This window comes from Dermacentor albipictus, chromosome 6 (genome assembly GCF_038994185.2).
Source record: "Dermacentor albipictus isolate Rhodes 1998 colony chromosome 6, USDA_Dalb.pri_finalv2, whole genome shotgun sequence".
Classification (NCBI taxonomy): Eukaryota; Metazoa; Arthropoda; class Arachnida; order Ixodida; family Ixodidae; genus Dermacentor; species Dermacentor albipictus.
This window is the reverse complement of record NC_091826.1, coordinates 27,392,680-27,411,055: the sequence shown is the minus strand read 5'-3', so window position 1 is coordinate 27,411,055 and position 18,376 is coordinate 27,392,680. Positions and strand designations below refer to the sequence as shown.

Genomic DNA, 18,376 nt, shown 5'->3' with positions numbered 1-18,376 from the left:
CACAAAACGCCCACATGTGAGAGAAGTCTCGTGACTCTGGCTTCATATGTTGACAGCGGCAAACTTCTGCAGCCTTTTGGTAAACACACATCTTCTGTGCCCCACACGCCACAAGATATGCACATTTATTGCATTATGTAAATAAATATCTAGTTGCACAAGGGAGTTCACATTCAGAAAAACATTGTGCAAGATTTAATGGACACAAATAGAGAAAAATGAAAACTGAGTGATAACAAAACCACAGTAAAAAAGGACGAAAGGAAAGTAATAACGCGTGCTTTTCAGAAGAAAACAACAACAAAAATTTTTGACATTTTTCTTTTCTTTTTGCTTAGTGTATTGATCCGCCTGTTTTGCTGTAGTAGTTTCGTAAGCATGGCACGCTTCCAGGAGAATTAGCAGGAGAGGGAGAATACGCCACGCGTCTGGCAAATTAAAAACAAAAAACGGTTGTAAGCGCGCTAAGGAAAAGGGGGCGGGGGGTGGCACTAAAACACTGCAACAACCCTCAGTACATGTTCTCTTCTTTTTTTTTCTCTCTCTCTCTCTCGGGCGCCACACAGGCCAGAAAGGAACTCGTTTCGGTCTAAATTAAAACGTGCCGCGTGCCTTCCGCAGCGATAACCTACATTCGACAATGGACAGCGCGGGCAAGACGACTCGCCGCTTCAGCGAAAAACACACATACACACAAAAACAAAAGACAACAAACACGAGCAGAACGTACAACAAGGAAACAGTCGAACGGAATTCCAGACATGATCGCAAGCGGCAACAGTCACTTTCGGTGTCAAGCATCGGCGAAGTAAACAGAGAGAGCAGAGAGGCTAACAACAGGGGTGTAGCGTTTTTGTTATTGTCTCTTTTGCCCGACGACATCCAGCGCCGAAAGTTGCTCGACCCCGATGCAGCGTGCCATCGAACTGTAGCAGATCGTGGCTCAAACTCTGCACCGGTCGACACGGGCTGCTAAGGCTGTGCGACAAGTTGACACGTGATAGCGGATTTGAATTGTCGTTTTCGGCGTTCGCAACGATGCAAACACATCTCCCAGCACCGTGTCACTCCGTGCAACGAGCTGCCAGCGGAGTTTTCGGAGAGTTCGCAATATGCAATTCACGGTGCACCGACGCCAACTCTGCTCCACGAAGCGATACCGCAAAAAGAGAAAAAAAATACGGCATATGCGCGCCGGAATCGAACGACGAGACGCGTCACGAGTATTCGGTCGCGTATCGAATGATAGATACACGAGAACAGTCGGCCACATGGCACTAGATGCGCGCAAGGAGATTTTGATCGGCGGATGATCGGACGTCGCCAACACCTCGCTGCTGTCACGCGCACGCTGACGTTTGCTGTCGGAGCGGCTGCACGGCGCGTTCGTCGCTAAACTACAGACCGCGAGCGGTCAAGAGAGCCCGGGCCGCATACTGCGGCAGCAATATTTTGATAACGTGTCGCAGCGTCAATTCACCTGTTCCGAGTTGCTCGTCGTCGAGCTGAAGACGGTTTTCGTGCAAAACTCCAGCAATCCCTGTAGGTCGGACGTCTTGACGACGTCCATTTGCGACGGCTGGCGCGGTGAACCCATTGTCGCTAGGGTTGGAACGCCGGCACGCTTGGAAAACATGGGCTTACGATGGCACCACCGATACATACCACGCAACCAGCAGACGCCATGTTGACAATTCCTTGACAAGGGTCATGTGACGCTCCGGACGCTTTAGCGGCGGCGCTAGCTGAAAAAATAACTTTTGATGATAAGCGTTGTTTGTCATTATCAAAAACACTTTTTCATTATGATGTATGTTTTAAATATTAAACAGCGGAGCAGTACGTTATTGTATTACATTGTCTCTACTCTGAAAATTAGCACCAGGTGGCAGCGGAAGTGAAATCAAAACCGATTCAACGTGCGGTTCGTTGTGCGACGGTGCGACCACAGTTTTTGTGTGTCCCCTACAAGTTTTGTCCGTTTAACCTACGGATTTGCTGTGTCAGCTTGTTAGAGGCCGTTGGTTAGGTATCTCGTTTTCGTCGTCGCGTAATGTGACCTGAATTTAACTGTGAAATCGATTCTGCGTTGTCAGAGGTTGACCGCATGTTATCATTTGTTGATAGGCGCCTACGGTACGAACACTGTTCCATGCTATCGTTGTTGTTACGGACTTGCTAGAAAAAAAAAAGAGAGACACTGGAAACGCTGTTTATTATACGATCACGGTGAGTGTGTGCCTTTTGTTGCTTGTCAAGATGCTCGAGTAGTTGCGACCAGCCTTTGTTAGTTGCAGAAGCAACCGCTCGGCCGCGGTGTATTGTTATTGAAATGGAGTTGGTTGTTTCCCTCGCAGATGCGGTGGATCAAGTTTGACACGACCGTCGGCGGTATGTTCGGCCGTGAAGTGTGTCCCGAAGACAGCGAATATTTGCTTTCACACATTGACACTTTCAAGTGTATGTGGCACGAACAGGTGCGTGTGTGTGTTTGTGTATACCTTTGTATGCGCATATGTTTATCGCCTGTACTGGTACTTTATTTCATTCACAGTGTCGCAGCTTGTTTCGTCAATACGTTGTCGCTGTAGCCTCATGTCAAATTCACTATACTCTCTCTTTTACGAACCTTTTACATCTTGTGAAAGCATGGCGCGTTTTTTTTTTTTTTTCGTGTTTACATCTGGCGTCTGCTAACACGTTCGCATCTTCTCTTCCTAGACTCGAAACTACTGGGTACGAATGGTCATAAGTCTAAGAGAATACGTGAAGAAACACATATTTACATATGAATCCCTGGTAAGTGCCTGTTTCCTCCGCATTTCTCCCGCACTGCCATTGAGTGCAGAAAATGTCACGCCTGTCTTTCTTGCCCCATCTAGGAAAGACTCGGTGCCCCTGTAGAAATCTTCGAGATGTTAATAGAATACGCATATATAAACATCTGCACCAATTTTACGCAAGGTAAGTGAAGGATCTCTTGTTTCTGTCCAATTCGCTTAAATCTTCCAATTTCCGGCCGTAGTAGTTACTTCAAGTATACATTTGAGTCTCGGTATTGGCCCCTGTTCCATCTGGTATTTTGGTGCCCCAAAGTCTTTGAAATCCCGCGGCGAAGTAATTCCAGAATATCACCACACACATGTTGCTGCGTCCTGAAGACGTAATATTTGTCTTAAGCTTGTGCCTTGACAGATTGCTGTCAGCTGATGTGCAGCATCTTTGTAAGCTGGGGTTGACCCACAGTGAGAATACTTCTGTAGCCTAGCTTCCTTGAAGCTTTCAGATGAGATGTCCGCCATACTTGTTTTCCATATTGCGACATGCCTCGGGCTGAAAAGTAGCTACTGCTTATGTTGTTTGTTGCGTTGTGGACCTCAACGTCTGTATTACGGTACATTCGACCGGCTCCTACCATGCCGCAGCTAACTTTGCAACAATGCAGAGCCCCTCTAGGGTTTAGAGCCAGAGAAGGCCTGCCAGACAAAGCTGGATGGCCAGTTGCTCCCAAAGTAGTTCGAGGGGCCACATCACGAAAATTCTTTTTATCTTGGCTGCGGTCCCGGCTCGAAGGTGAGGCCGTGCGCCTCTGAGGGCTCCAAGTTGGAGCGTGGAACTCCGAAGGAACCAGTTAAATACGTTCCAAGCACTCGATTTTGACCAGCCAAATGTAAAGTACAGTTCCGGAGCGCTCGATAGCGAACTGTTGAATGTACCATTATTAGCTAACAAAGTGTCAAGTTACTTAGTAGACAGAGTTTAGTGTAGATAGTGGAAAATTTACTTGTTTACAATACTGCTGCTGTCATTTTAGAGCATGGCAGTTGGGCAATGCGGTATATACTGCACAAGAATAGAAAACTTGGCAAGATGGGTCACATTCACTGCGTAGCAGCACAAAGAACAGACAAATGTAGGCATAGATGGGGCAATCTGAGCATGGCTCAGATGATTTGCAGGGTGCCATTGTCTTCGTCTGTCATGTCGTAGTGTTTCCATTGTCGCCACGTTGATATCGTTATTTTGCCATTTTTGTCAGCCTCATTGTTGCATAATCGCTGTCTTGCTGTCATTGTCACACAAGCACTTGCATCACACGCACAATTGCTTCCCTTACATTAAAACATTGTACTATCTGGTAACATTTTGTGCAGCCCCAAAACAGGCTATACAGCAAACTATACCTACACAATGCTCACATTTCTCAATGCCTCTCTGGGGGCCTGTGAGATATCCCTATATAAATGAATAAAATGGATTCCCATGCTTTACAACTTGTAAAGTAATTTTTATTCGTCTTTTTCAGATAGTTTTGGAAAAGCCAAGGACTTTCTAATGGCCATTATAAATGTTACGGCAAACAAAGATATGAAGAACCAGATAGGAACGCGACCCCTATGTAAGTTCAGGACGTGGCTTTTTCTTTGCTTCATAAAGTTGCCTGCTGAAATACATTTGGAACTCAGAAGTGAGTGTTGAAGTTTTCACATGTTTTTCTTGTGCAGCAAATGACCCATTCTACAACAAATTTACGAGGTATGTAAAGTTTATAGCCCTTCATGATGGTTTAACACAAGTTTAATTAACGCTTTCTGGTCTAGATTTTGCGCATTAGTATGACAATAATAAAAAAAAATTATAGTAATATTTTTTTAATATACCAGGGCCTTCTATCTGGGAGTGTGTGGACAGTAAATATTTTTAGGAAATAGGAAACACGAATTGAATAGTGTAATAGAATGTAGAATATTCTTCAAATAACGAACAGCTGTTTTCATCATTATTACAAAATAACGTTCACATTCTACTAATCGTGTTAACAAAAGTCTGTGATAAGATTGCACATCATGAAGCGTTTATTAAAAGTGCACATACAATAATTTGTTAGCATACTCAGGTCTGTTCAGTCAATTGCAAAGTCTAGCAGTTTAGGAGGAAAAGTTTAGCTTCCTGAACAACATAGCGCACTTTACCGCATAACTTGTCTTTTTTTTTTTTTGTCTGCTGTGGGCTATGCCAAGATTAAATTTACTGCACTTTTGCTCCAATATCATGCTCAATTGTGCACAGTTGAGGATTTCAGATATTTGAAAACAATTTTAAAAATATTTGCAATTATGAATAGTGACTATTTGATTTTAAGACTGAAATGAATAGGCAATAGAGAGTTCTAGCTTGTCCATAAGCTTACCGTTTACAGATAAGTAAGTTTACGGATTACTGGGTTGCTGGGGCCATGGACAGCGGTAGTGTAGCGGGTAGTGACACCTTGCGGCTACAATGCATTTCTAAATATTTTTTGTTGTGCGAGTGGAGTAGGGGGGGGGGGCATTCTCATTCAAGGAAACTTTTGAGAGACATTTTCGCTACCAACACTTTACACTAGCCGTTAAGTTGAATACCATAGGCCACTATAGTACAGTTCAACCTCAATATAATGAAGTGTGTATGTATGCGATTTCAATATGACCAAATTTCGCTTCCGCCACAAAAGAATGCCGAGACAATAAACGGCAGCTTTCACCAATGCAGATGGTCAATCATTGAATTACAAGCGGCTGCTTACAAACGCAGACAAGAGAAACCGCTGAAGTGGAGCCGCATCATGTTCCCTATCGCTGCCCGCATACTTTGTGCTTTTACGTGCGAGTGCTTTTAGTCAGAGACACAAAAGATGGTGGCTTCGCGGTTGCCGCCTTCCCGCTCAAGCAAAGGGAAAGACGGGGGGGGGGGGGGGGAGCTCGCTTGCGGTAACGCGAGCAGCATGCGGGAAGGGGAGGAGGCGGTTGGCGCTTCATGATTTCTGGCGTGCTTCTCTGCCATGGATGCACGTGGCCGTAAGTGCAGCTGAGCGCATACGCAGTCGCGCGCCCAGTTTTAGATGTAATCTGCTGCACGTGCAAAGATTGGGCGTGTCGAGACGGCGTGGCATCATGTTAGCTGTCTTCCCGCGCATTTAGTATTGGAGGTTGCGTAATCTAGAGTTTCGATGACTCGGAGCGATAGGTCAATTTGTTATTCGAAAGTTCTGGATTTTCACACACCGCTACTTTTGTCATGAACTCTGCACATTATAACCACATAACTAGGCAGCTTTTGACTTACCAAATGCATAAATTTGCAGTCCTAAGTGTGTGCCATTATGGTCTCAAATTATTTGAAAACTTGTCTGTGTTCCTCCAAAGCCACGTGGCCGGCCTTGGGTCATTGGCTTCAGAGGTGCAGTGCTGAGGCCTGATTGCAGCGTGCCGCAATGTGCAGAGATTTTTGAGATTTCAGGAAAAAGCTAGGGGTCCATGGCAAGTCTACATAAATTATCTCATCGGAGCTTCTGCGCCTGTTACCTTGACCATTTTCTAAATCAGGCACGCCTTGTGAGGCATCGTTATACGTAAAGGAATCGTGGGATCAGAAAGGGTTATACTAAGTTTGCATGCCAATGCTAATAACTGTGCACGTTTCTTTTTATTGCAGAGATTCTTATAGAACAGTATTTGGCCAACCTACTTCCGCAATCAAGATGCAATTACAGGTGCGTTACTGTGATGACAAGCTTGGGCGCAGATTTGTGCCCGTCTGCCTTAGGTTGCCGACATGTTGTGTATTTGCTGCACTCGCCTTCATATGAACTTGCTGTAGAATCTCATTAAACAGAACCTTAAGGACTGGAGAAATATTTTTCGATCACAGGAGTTTTGTCTACTGAATAATATGTGTTCAGCTGCAGCTCTACATATCCTACACTCTCTTAACAGTATTAGCCATGTTAAGTATAAAGAAGTGAATGTTGCCATTTGTTTCCTTGCGGTTTGGGCGCGGTCAGTGGCTTCTGAATCGCTTAGGCTTCACGAGTTCTGGTTTCGAGGAGGTGCCGACAGCTTGTCAAAAACAGAATTCTACTTTGACTCCAGTCGGTAACTGAAAGACACGCAGTCCTGCAAGAGGAGTCCAAATTATCGAACGGCGTGCTGTTAATATTGCTTTTTCATTTGACCAATTCCATGCCAGCTACATTTGTTATAAATGTGTACGTGCCAATCTCTGAACATTAAAATTCGTAACAACCAGCTGACATGACGATGAAAAGGGGAGCCTAGTAGATTTGTGTATCTTGCCACGAGGTTTGTGCAAAACAAGAGTGAAGCGAATCTGACCAGATTAGCATCTTTGTGGTACAGATCCATATTGTTTGCGTGGTGGTAATGGCTTATGTGGAAAAAGGTAAGCGAGCATACTTTTGTATTTAAAAAATTCTTGTTCATTCTTTAAGACAGCGTGTTGTTTTCAGGCTGTCAGGCATCGTGGTGCTTTACTTATTGAAAATGCTTTGTCAGGTCCTTGAAAATATTTGAAAACAATTCACTTTTTATCCACCAAAGCTGCCACCAATCCTGACATTGCTGCCACCAATCCAAAGCTGCCACCAATCCTGACATTGCTGTACAGGAACTAGAAGCTTCGTTGAATCTGGGAATTAGTAACTAGAACAAGTTCCTAAGGAAAACGTCTTCTTTCTCTCTCGTCAGGTTTACATATCCGCCCCGCTGTATGGACGTTTCGCCGCGGGTGTTGTGGCTATCCTGAAACAGTGGGTTCAAGCCGCCGACTGCTCCCTGAAAGACTTCTATCAAAAGTTCCACTCCAATTCCTACTGGCCCTACCCAGATGACTTCTGCCCTCAGAAGATATTCTTCAAGTTCCTCGAGGAAAGGTGTCATGGATGGGAGAGCCCCGACTTTGAAGAAGTCGAGCAGGTCATGATCCAGGCGCCTGACCGCAAGACGGAATTCGTGGACGTCGTCGCCATTTTGCCCAGCGAACTCATGGATTACAGCGGCGCCAACGTGTGAGTTACACCTCTCTCTTTGTGCCGAGGCTTTCGTTGGCCTCTTCCCACCTCCTTTTGTGTGGACGGCTATCCGGCCAAGTAAAACCGGGCCAATCACAGAGACGGTGTAATCGAAGCTGGGCTGATCCTCGTACTGGTGCAAAGTGTAAATCCTTGCAAAGACTCAAATGTGGTTTGCGACATGTGCCAATGCTGCAGCCAGTATAGCGTCCTGTCGCCCATGCGCTTCGTAGCACTAATGAGTAGAGATAGCCAATTAGTAGCAGCATATCTCGGCAAGTTTACCAAGAAGCTATCACTTCTACCAGGAAGCTACCAAGCGCAACTCCACATTATCTGGGTTTGTTGCCATTATGTGTGGTGGTAGCACACAGGATCACTTCTCTGTGGTAAATGTTCAGTAAAAGGTATCTAGGCTGTTCAAGTGAACAACATCCTGATCATATTTTTTTTTCTGTTTGCCTGCTTGGTTAATTCTTATTGTGCCCCCTCGCTTTTTCTGCTTGACAAGTCTCCCAAATTTACAGGTCTAGAACTTATTGGCTGCGTATTTGTCTCCAACGTAAATAGATATGCTGGCTGGTGTAAAAAGTGCTGCTCGGTGGTTGTTGACATGCACAGTTTGCATGCAAAAGGTATGTCAGCAAGCTCGCTCACAAGTGGACTCGGGAGTCACCCACAAAGTCGAGGCAAATCGTCACTAGCGTAAACCTGTAACGGATTATTCGAGGACAGTTTAAGCAGGCGCAAGTCTGAGTCGGAGCCATTTTGCCTTCAAATTTCAATGAATGCTTCAGTGAATCTGAAAAGTGAGTCCACATCCCTGTAAGTACGCGTAATTCCAGGTTAATCTGACTATGTGTCCATGAGCAGGCTTGAGCAAATGATTGCGCGAGTCTACATCGAGTCCACGATTCCATGAATTGCAGTGAGCTCGAGCGAATGTTAGCCCATGAGGTCTAGTGAGCCTGCCCGAGTCTTATCTTGTGAGTTTGAGTCCTTTCGAGAGAACCTAGCTTCAATATAATTTCGATAAGTCAGTAATTTTTAAGATAAAGGTATAAGTACTATATTGCCAGTGACAAAAGTAAGCAGTCCAATATGTCCAGACAGTGAGTAAGTGGTCATCACATTCTTTTTTGTCTTCCTTGTAACGCAGGGACGACAGCGGTAGCGAGCACAGTGATGATAGTGATGGTGAATATGGCATCAAGAACTGGCATGACATCATGTTTGCTGTGAGCGACCACCTCATCTACCATTGTCCATTCCATGTCGAGCAGCTATGTGCCACCTGCATGGCTGATGTCTCGGACAACTCGGGTGATGAATGTGAGTAACGTCTTTTTTTTTTCTGTATGTACCACATTTTCTGGACTAAGTCTGTTAACCGTACATGTTTAGAAGTTGAAATTCTATGTGGTGCAGACTGTTTGTAGGATTTAACTTTTTAATATAACTGGCACGCTTAAAGAAAACAGCGGCCCAACTGTGCCTGAAACTTTTTGCCATGCTAAATCACGTAGTGGAACCAACTAATAGCCTAATATGTGCAGTCTAATAACAGACCCGTGGCCTTGCTGCTTGACAATAAACTTTTTGCTTCTTGACTGTGCACTGGTAGCGGATAATGGCAGCAGCTGAGGACTAGCTAAAAAACTGTCTATAGATGGTTCGCGTTGACATCATCATGGCCACCAGCACATTGAGAAGCTGTGTTAACTTTGGAATAAAGAAAGGGGAATCTTGAAAGTCTAATTTCCTTTTAGCAGTCAAATTTAATCACTTACACGTTGTATTACACACTATATCAAACTCGCAGGCGCATCTTTGCAAGTTCGACATCAATGGGTTTTTGCATTTTGAGACAAGCATGCAGAATTAAAGATGCAAGCAAGCAGAGAGCACGCCTTCTTGGCCAGAATGTTTAAAGGCAAACCTAACTTTGCCTCTTCCCCGTGCTTTGGAATGGTCATTTGCTCGCTGGATATATTTATGGATAAATGTATATTAGACAACTTGCGCTGATGGGTATGTGCCCAAATAGACAATTTGCCTGCTGTCTGGCCTAGCGGACAACTTTGGTCGCTCGATATTTGCCCATTCTTGGCTGAATACCCAGAATAGATGTGCCACAGTGACCAAAGGGGCATGAAGCCTTTGGTGTGCAGTAAAACCTCGTTAAACAATAGTTTCATTAAGTACTAAAGTCAAATCCTCGACTCAGTGGCCATTGAACATAATGCATTTTGTATCCGCATAAACCGTACCAGCTTATTGCGTACGTATCGGTTAACACGCAGTGTTTCCACTTTTTGTCGCGCACTCAGGGCGATGTCTTGACCCCATCGGGTGGCCCGGCAAAACAACAAGCCTCAGAGATCAGAACAATGGCCTCCAAACAACCTGTGCATTTGCGCGTGAAGCCACATCAACATCATTTCGGTGCCATGCCAGAGAGCGTTGTGGCATCCTGCAAGCTAGGACTCGTGTCATGCCAAAGCTTGGATAAAAAACGCTGTGTGCTCAGCATAGAAGAAAAATTGGACATTGTTCGTGCTATCGAACGTGGCACGAAGAAGTCGATGCTGGCACGCGACAGGGATCTACCGTTGCCTACGATGTGTGGCATTTGGAATGCGAGGAGGTTGACTGTGACAAGATGTCGGCTATGAGGTTCAACTTTTTGCCATCGTTGCCTCTGTTGTTGCCGAAGTGCCGCCTAACGACAGTGATGAGGACGACACGGAAAGGGACAGCACGGGCGATTCAGGTCCGACAGTGGCAGAAGCTGCACGTTACATCAGCCTCATGAATGGAATCGTCGTGAAGAAAACAGAACCCCGCAATGAAAAAGGTGGCCCGCAACTTCTGCAGCGCTACCGCGCTCGTGCATGGAGAATATGCTATGTCAATGAGGAATCTGCCATACAAGTGTTTGCCAAGAGGAGGAGGCTGCGTGAAAAGCTGGCTCACAGCTTCAGTAAGTTTGAGGCCACTGTCGTTGCTTTTAGGCCGCCACGGCATCAAACGAAAATAAGACTTTTGTCGCGCGAAGTGAATAAATAGTGCATATTTTTGCCCTTTCATCGCACTCTCTCAGAATTCCGTTTTTGACAGGTAAGTGGGCGATCTCATGCTATTTCGGTTAAGCAGTACTACCGTTTAGTGTGTACTTTTTCATAGCTCCGGCCAACTGCAGTTTAACGAGGCTTTGCTGTATTTAGATTTGTGTTGAACTTCTCTGCACTTATGCACCTCTTCAACATTCTTCCCTTGACAATCATCACGCATCACCACTTTCGTCTTTGTTATGCAGACAGCCAACAGTGTTAGACGACGAGGCTGTGCTCAAGTCATCCACTACTGCTGCTACCTTGCCAACTCGTACAAGCCTTGCGTCATTTAGATTCCAATATTGCATTGGATCTGCGAGTGTTCAAATGTCTGCGCCTCCTTTCATACAGAGAGGGAAATTCTCTTGTAGCCTGAACTACACGTCCTTTTTGCTGTTGCAGCCGATGCCGTCTCCGTCGAGGACAGTTGCGAAGACTCCGACTCTGACAATGCTGCATCAGAGGACTACAATTTTTGGCACCAGCCTAAGGTGTGTGGCAGTTATCCCATCCATATGCTTAAACTGTTAAGCTGTCGGATCAAAAGTATTTAAATTTAGACTTCTAGCAAGTGACTGCAGAGTAAGGATGTGTGAATGGCAATGCTTTGTGACCAAATTGAATCGGATAGTGAATGCTTTTCGAATAATGAACAGCAGTTTTCAGTATTACAAAACAGTGTTCTCATCCTAGTATTAAAAACAGCATGCTTCTCTCATTACATTGGATGTTATAAAGCCTTGCTTATTGAAAGCATGAATGGAGCATTAGGAACAAACATGCAGCCTGTTCGCATACCCAAGACTCTTCAGAGCGTAGTTGCGATCACAGTTTAGTCAGCAAAATTTGGGGCTCCGCTATGTAACCTCTAGTGTTTTGCGTCCAGTGTGGTCACAAGGATGACAATTATCGTACTCTTGCTTTAATTATATATTGGGTTGTGCACAGTTCACGATACTGAAATATTCCAAAACTACTCGCAAAATATTCTTATTCACAAACATTGTAACTATTCGATTTGTGGGCTCGGTCAATTCGTTAAAAAATGTTTTGAATGCATTCGAACCCAGTTATAACAATACTGGTTTTGACAATATGTCGGAAATCACAGTACTAGGCAGCCTGTGACACTGAACTTTTGTGTGTGTGCTCTGTGGTAAAATAAACCACTTAGTACAATTTTCTCATGCCAAGTTATCGGCTATAACAATTAAATCTGCATACTGAGTGTCTGCATTGAAAGGAAAAGAAACATGAAATCCTGGATGAAGAAAGAAAAAAAAAAGTGAGTTCGATGGATGTGTTCGTGTTGCCATGCACGCCTTGGAATCTCCACTCTCCCATCTCCCTCCCACCCCTCCAAAACACGAGTCGATCACACCGACAGTGCCCGCGCCTACGTTCACCAGCATTGTCAACTTGTGTTTCAGAGTGGGGGAAAGGAGATGGGGGAGGGGCAAGCAAGGCAGGCATGCGGAGTGCGTCACCCGCAAACAAATGCTGCAGCTCATTCCTTTCTTTTCTTCTTCTTTCTTTCTTCAGGATTTCTGGTTCTTATCTGGCTACACCCAGTAGCCAGGTTTAAGTGTTATATAACCAAAAATGCAGCATGGGGGCGTCGTAGTAAGTGGTTTGTTTATAACCTTAGACCACATTCAAAAGTTCGCGTTGCAGCTCGTTGTTACATCCGAGTGTTGTTAAGACCAGTATAATGTTAAAGTGGCTTTGACTGTACTTCTTCGTGTTGAATTAGAACGATGTGATGTCCGTACGTTCTTTCTCTTTCCTTCTTTTTCTTTTTTTGTTCAACCCAGTTATAACAATTACTGGTTATAACCGTACAATTTTCTTTGCCCTTGAATGTTTTTATATGTGGGTTTGACTGTATTCGCACACCCCTATGCAGAGTCTGAGCATCCTTCTTTCAGGTAATATCATATCTCCCATGATTTTCGCAATTGGAGCAAGATGAAAAGCCTGCAAAGTTTACCCTCATGGAATGAAAATTTATTCACACTTAATTCAGTCTCTTGGACATCTCTTTGTCGCTATCCATTGCATTCAATATTGCACATTTTTAAAAATTACTCTGCAGCAATGGCAAATGACTTGGTGACGCGCGCCTTGACTAAGCATTTCACCAGTTTATCCTTTTGACTCATGCAAGCCTCGAGGATGCCAAATATGTGTGACACAACTGTGTCACTGGAAGCTTCACATGTAAAATACCTTCGTTGAGTGAGCTTTCAAAGTGAAACCGGTACAACGTCACTGCCCACCTGTGCAAAAACTTCTGTCGTCATCATGTGGTGACGCTAACTCTAGCACTAGTCGACACCGTAAATGTTTTGATTTTGTATTCGATCGTAACGGGCAGGCAGCTTTATAGTCATTTTCTTGGGGGGAAAAGCTGTGCATTTTAATTGAGTAAGCATAGTAATTAACACTCACTTTGATTCAAGCAATATGGCTACACTGAGAGCTTTCTATAGCTGCTACTGGCTGCGTTCAGCATGTTCCCCCTTGGATGTCACAGTATTGTTCAATGTGCAAAATTTGCAAAATTAATCGTCTTTCAGAGTAACATAGATGGAACGCCTGTCAGCTGCTGCTCAAAGTTGCACGTCGCAGTGCAATGTTGATACAATGTTGATACAAGCATATGTAGCCTACCACATTTGCGTGTGGCAGAGAGTATAGAATGGCTACCTGATTCCATAAAGGGGTGACCCTCCCGTCTCTCTCTCGGTTCTTCCTATAGGTATTATCCGCCTTGCACGCCGCGGAGCAAAAGTACAGGGAGAGAATGCTGGACAAAGCCTTGGAAGCCCACACCGATGACAGCGCAGCAAATGCTCCTGCCTCGTCGCGCAAGAACAGGAAGTCTCGCAAGAATTCTCGCGTCACCCTCTCCATAAACGTCGTGCAGCTGCCGTCGCAGCGACCGCAACCCGTCTTCTTCAAGGCTGGTGCAGTGCCGCCGAAGTCTAAGCCGCAACCTGAAATAATCAACTTTGAGGACGATGACGAGAAGGCCAGCAAAATTGCCGCTGCCCTAGAACGACTCAAACTAAAGATAGACAGCAATGGGACACCCCCTGCTCAGCAGCAGCCTGAGAAGCCTCGAGAGTCGGCAGCGTCGCAGGAGAGAGCCAAGTCTCAGCCACCGCAGAAGGCGGCGCCGCCGAAGGAAGCCCAGGCTGTGGACAAGAAGCCATTGGTCAACGGTGCTGTCGCTGCATCAAAGATGACGCAGCGAAAGTGCGCCAGCTGTAGCAAGAGTGAAGGCATCAAGCTCAAAAAGTGTTCACTGTAAGTGCTTTGAGAGTTCACGAAGCTGCACCACTGTCCGAGCGCCAATTCGAAACTTGTTGGCTTTGTTTGCTTTAAACAAGCGTAGAAAAGCGTTTTGAATTTGTAGGGAGTTTGCCATACGCTTCTCCCACGTAAACAGAGGTGTCGCTCATAAAGAGTGGAAGTTGGGAAACACTCACAAGATATTTTAGTGACTAAAGTATCGGAGTTGGTCTCTAAATGTTATATGTATATGCTGTTATTGACATCATGTGAAATCATACCACAGCAAAATTTCCCAACCTTCCATAGCAATAAGGCGAGGTATGATGGCATCATATAAAAAAAGTGTGCTGTGCCTCTTTTTCCTGGCTCCACCATTGTTTAGCTGCCGAATGATTGCTGGAACAAAGCGATCCAATGTATTTCGACATCATGATGTGTTTACCTCCTTTACGAGACTATGAACTTAATGCTGCCTATCGTTTATTTAGAGAGCTTTTATCATTTGGAAAGTGCCATCATTGTCATTTATGCCTATGTGCTGCGATATGGTTAAAATACGTCGTCCATCTATTGACAGGTGCGTCCAGCAGAAGATGGAACCGGTGTATTACTGCTCGAGAGAGTGCCAAAGTAAGTGTTCCGCCACTTTGCTAGAAAGCTCGTACTACAGTACAGTCCATGCCTCAAGGGAACCCCCAGACTGCAGCTGCGATGTAGCATTGAAGGCACGCAGGTTGTACTCGCATCCACAGATATCTGTCTGGCATCTAAATGAGACCCTGTCTTTTGGTAAAGCAGAACGAGTGTTGCCGTTATGTTCCCTTTATAATTGAACTACACTGTGCCTGGTCCCTTGAGCGTCCTGTTGAAAGTGTTGACTGATGCTACACAGCTTATCCATAAACCAGTGCCAAGGTGGAAGCATATAAGGGAGCCAGTGGTAAGAAGTGAAAGGCAGGATAGGAAAAGAGGAGAGTGACGGCTCTCTGCTTCACGGCCAGGAGTGTCACCTATATAGACACGTGAACTGGGGTGCGATCGGAGATGGTTGTTCGGCACGTTCGTTCGGTTACCGGCATGCGCGATTGGCCTACTCCGCGCCGACATCGCCAGCTGCGGGGCGCCGCCCCGTTTTTGGTGACGTCAAAATGACGACACGCTCCTGTCAATCATCCGCCCACCGAGCATTTCGTCCGAACACGACGGGAGTTGAGGAGTTTGGAGCGATCATACGGCTTCACATGGCGCGTCTGGTGGATTGGATTGGATCCAATAGGCGGCCTTTTCGGCTGCGGAATGGCACGTTTGAATCCAATCCATAGTTTAATTCTAGAAAATGGCGCTTCCATTGGAAACTTAGGTTGTTGTGCTGGCGTTTCTAGAGGAAGGAGGAGAGCGGGTGGCGGGGCGAAACACGTTTGAAGAAATGGCAGAAAGTGAATTCCGGCGTCGTTTTTGTTTCTCGAAACAAATAATTCGTTGGTTGTACAGAGAAATCGACAACATCATCGATGCCAGCGAGCCACTGGGATGTTGTTGCTGCCTCTTGAAAAGTGCGCCACTCTTCCCGTCGTTTTTTTTTTTTTCTTTCTTTTTCCTTGTCGCTGTGCGCGACACCACCTAGGGACTACGCAAAGAACCTAATAGTTATAAATTACAGTAGTCACACGTACTACCATGTGAAAACGTGTTTGGGCTTGAGAAGAAAAAATACATTGTTTTAGATAAAGATTTCATTCAATTGGAAGACGAGAAACATTTGGCTTTGTAGTATACTGTTTGCAAGCAGACGACAAACGACGGAGGTAAACTTCCGGGGAGGTCACCGCTTCCTGATTGGCTGCTCTCTCCGCCCCGCTGTCACAAATTTTGCATACTGCAACTTTGTGACGTTGCAGCAACTGAACAGAACGCGTATCGAACAAAATTCCGATCGCGCCTCTGGTTTATCTTTTACGAGTGAGCGCTTTTACCGTTTAAGAAATGTTCAGCGCAGGACGCGCCTACATGTATCGGAAGTTTCTAGAATGTTATCGATGCTTCTATCCGCTGTCTATTGTCGCCGAACCTTGTAAAATCTGATTGCATGTATGCGCAACGCGAATAGTGCAGAACTTTGTGGAAGGCATGCGAGTCCCAGCGATTAGTCTGGAACATTCGACAACTTATGTATAGAAGCCAACGCGCTCGACCCCCTGATCAGATTGTGACAATCGCTGACTGTGTTCGCCACTGTCGCCATTCTTTAAAAGTGTAGCCTCTTTTTGTAGACACAGGTTCACCCAATAAAAATTGATTTAGTCTTTCACAGTATTGCTACTGTGTTCTTTACTTTATATGTCACTACCACGTGACAATACAAATGAAGACTACTCTGACTAGAGGCATCACCAACTCAAGTTTATTTTCACGAGAAGTGATCAATGACGAGCATCTCTGAATGTCTGCCCCTTTTCCATCCATGCAAATGAGGCATTTGTACTTGTTTGCTGGACAGTCTGTGTACAATTTTGTCAAAGGTGTTCTCCCCACTACTGTTAAACCTCAATATATTGAACATGAATGTAATGGAGTACTAAATCTAAACCTTTTGGTTGGCCATGTTCAGCGAGTATTCTTCTGCTATAACAAAACCAAAAATGGAAGACTTGAGACAGTATCAGTTACAGCAAAGCGAGTATTTGTTTGCTTACAGATCAAAGAGTGCATTTTGGTTACAAAAATGTGAAATTACTTGGCAAGGGCAACTTGATGCGCATGCATGTTTTCGCACACAAACGGTAAGCCAACGTGATGATTGTGTGCGATTGCACGGTTGCATATTCCCGCACATGTTCATCATCATCATGACATGAAAATATTCGCAACACAAAATGTCTGTGCAATTCAGCGTTGTTCATGTTAGATGTACCAATATGGATCAAAATCGACAGAAGTCGTCATGCCTGTTTCTTTCGAATATACTTGATCACAATGGCTTCTCCCCGCCGAAATAGGCGTTCGCAGTGATATGAAACATCTGGTGCAACGAAAATAGTTCGATGTCATGTGTGACGTCGGTATTAACAAGGTTTAACAATGCTGGAAAAGATTCAGCAGGTGAACTTAGAGGTTATGATGACAAGCTACAATTTTACCACCTTTGCCTTTTATCTTTTGCAGTGGAGGACTGGGAAGAGCATCAAACAGTTCACACGGATGACATAGACTGAGCTCTGCAAGCACCGGAAAATTTAATAAAATCGGATTATGATGTTCGTTTTGGAATTGTTTTACTGTTCCTTGTTAGCACCTTAGAACACACTCTGGCACCTAACTTTGCATTGATGGCCTGTCATGGCTGTCCAAATAGTTAATTATGACAACATTGGCAGTGAAATATTGAGTCTGTCTCTGTCCTATAGCACTGTACTCTTCCTGTAGAGCAATGTTGCAAATGTCAGCAAATTTGCAGTTTTGACAAGGGCTGACCTTCAATGTCTGGACTAGACTTGGAAATCACAAGACATCATACTTGTACATGTGCCAGAGCCTGTGCAGTAGTAGGCATAATTCAGTTCCATTTGACAGCTCACTGGCCTCAAACAAATGCAAGTTGAACAGCAGACTTGCATTAATTTCACCTTGACATAACCTATGAAATTGATCAAATTATTCGGAAAGTTGAAGTGTAAGCATGAACGCCTAAACACCACTACAGTATTGACTCTTATTTTAATGCATACTAATTTTTTATCAGTTAAATGTAGAAGAAAATGTACACCGGAACGTACTGTGCTCCTGAATTTTCAAGAATGTGGCATGCCTCCCATTCTAGCAATTGAAATGGAATGATACCCGCCGTGGTTGCTCAGTGGCTATGGTGGTGGGCTGCTGAGCACGAGGTCGCGGGATCGAATCCCGGCCACCGCGGCCGCATTTCGATGGGGGCGAAATGCGAAAACACCCCTGTACTTAGATTTAGGTGCACGTTAAAGAACCCCAGGTGGTCAAAATTTCCGGAGTCCTCCACTACGGCGTGCCTCATAATCGGAAAGTGGTTTTGGCACGTAAAACGCCATAATTTAATTTTTTGACATGGAGTGATAGCTGCACTGTCTGCCTTTGTTGA

At 44.9% G+C, this 18,376-nt stretch overlaps 2 protein-coding genes across 3 annotated transcripts in view; one reads left to right on the top strand and one right to left on the bottom strand.

Moving 5' to 3' along the window:
- Nucleotides 1-1,713, bottom strand: part of EDTP (Egg-derived tyrosine phosphatase) — a 32,524-nt gene extending 30,811 nt beyond the window's left edge. Inside the window, exon 1 of one of the 2 annotated variants that reach the window (XM_070540225.1) lies at nucleotides 1,481-1,713. In XM_070540225.1, the coding sequence (XP_070396326.1) occupies nucleotides 1,481-1,663 (183 nt within the window). In that variant the 5' untranslated portion in view covers nucleotides 1,664-1,713. The remainder of the gene's footprint in view (nucleotides 1-1,480) is intronic. The other variant, XM_070540224.1, reaches the window with a different exon arrangement.
- Nucleotides 1,714-1,904: 191 nt separating this feature from the next.
- On the top strand, nucleotides 1,905-17,527 carry LOC139060919 (uncharacterized). The gene is made up of 13 exons (XM_070540226.1): nucleotides 1,905-2,229; nucleotides 2,358-2,477; nucleotides 2,722-2,799; nucleotides 2,883-2,964; nucleotides 4,307-4,399; nucleotides 4,506-4,536; nucleotides 6,475-6,532; nucleotides 7,527-7,846; nucleotides 9,009-9,181; nucleotides 11,368-11,456; nucleotides 13,727-14,277; nucleotides 14,843-14,895; nucleotides 17,428-17,527. Exons 2-13 carry the CDS (start codon nucleotides 2,358-2,360, stop codon nucleotides 17,475-17,477), a joined length of 1,698 nt encoding a protein of 565 aa, XP_070396327.1. The 5' UTR covers nucleotides 1,905-2,229; the 3' UTR covers nucleotides 17,478-17,527.
- The last annotated feature ends 849 nt before the right edge of the window (nucleotides 17,528-18,376 follow it).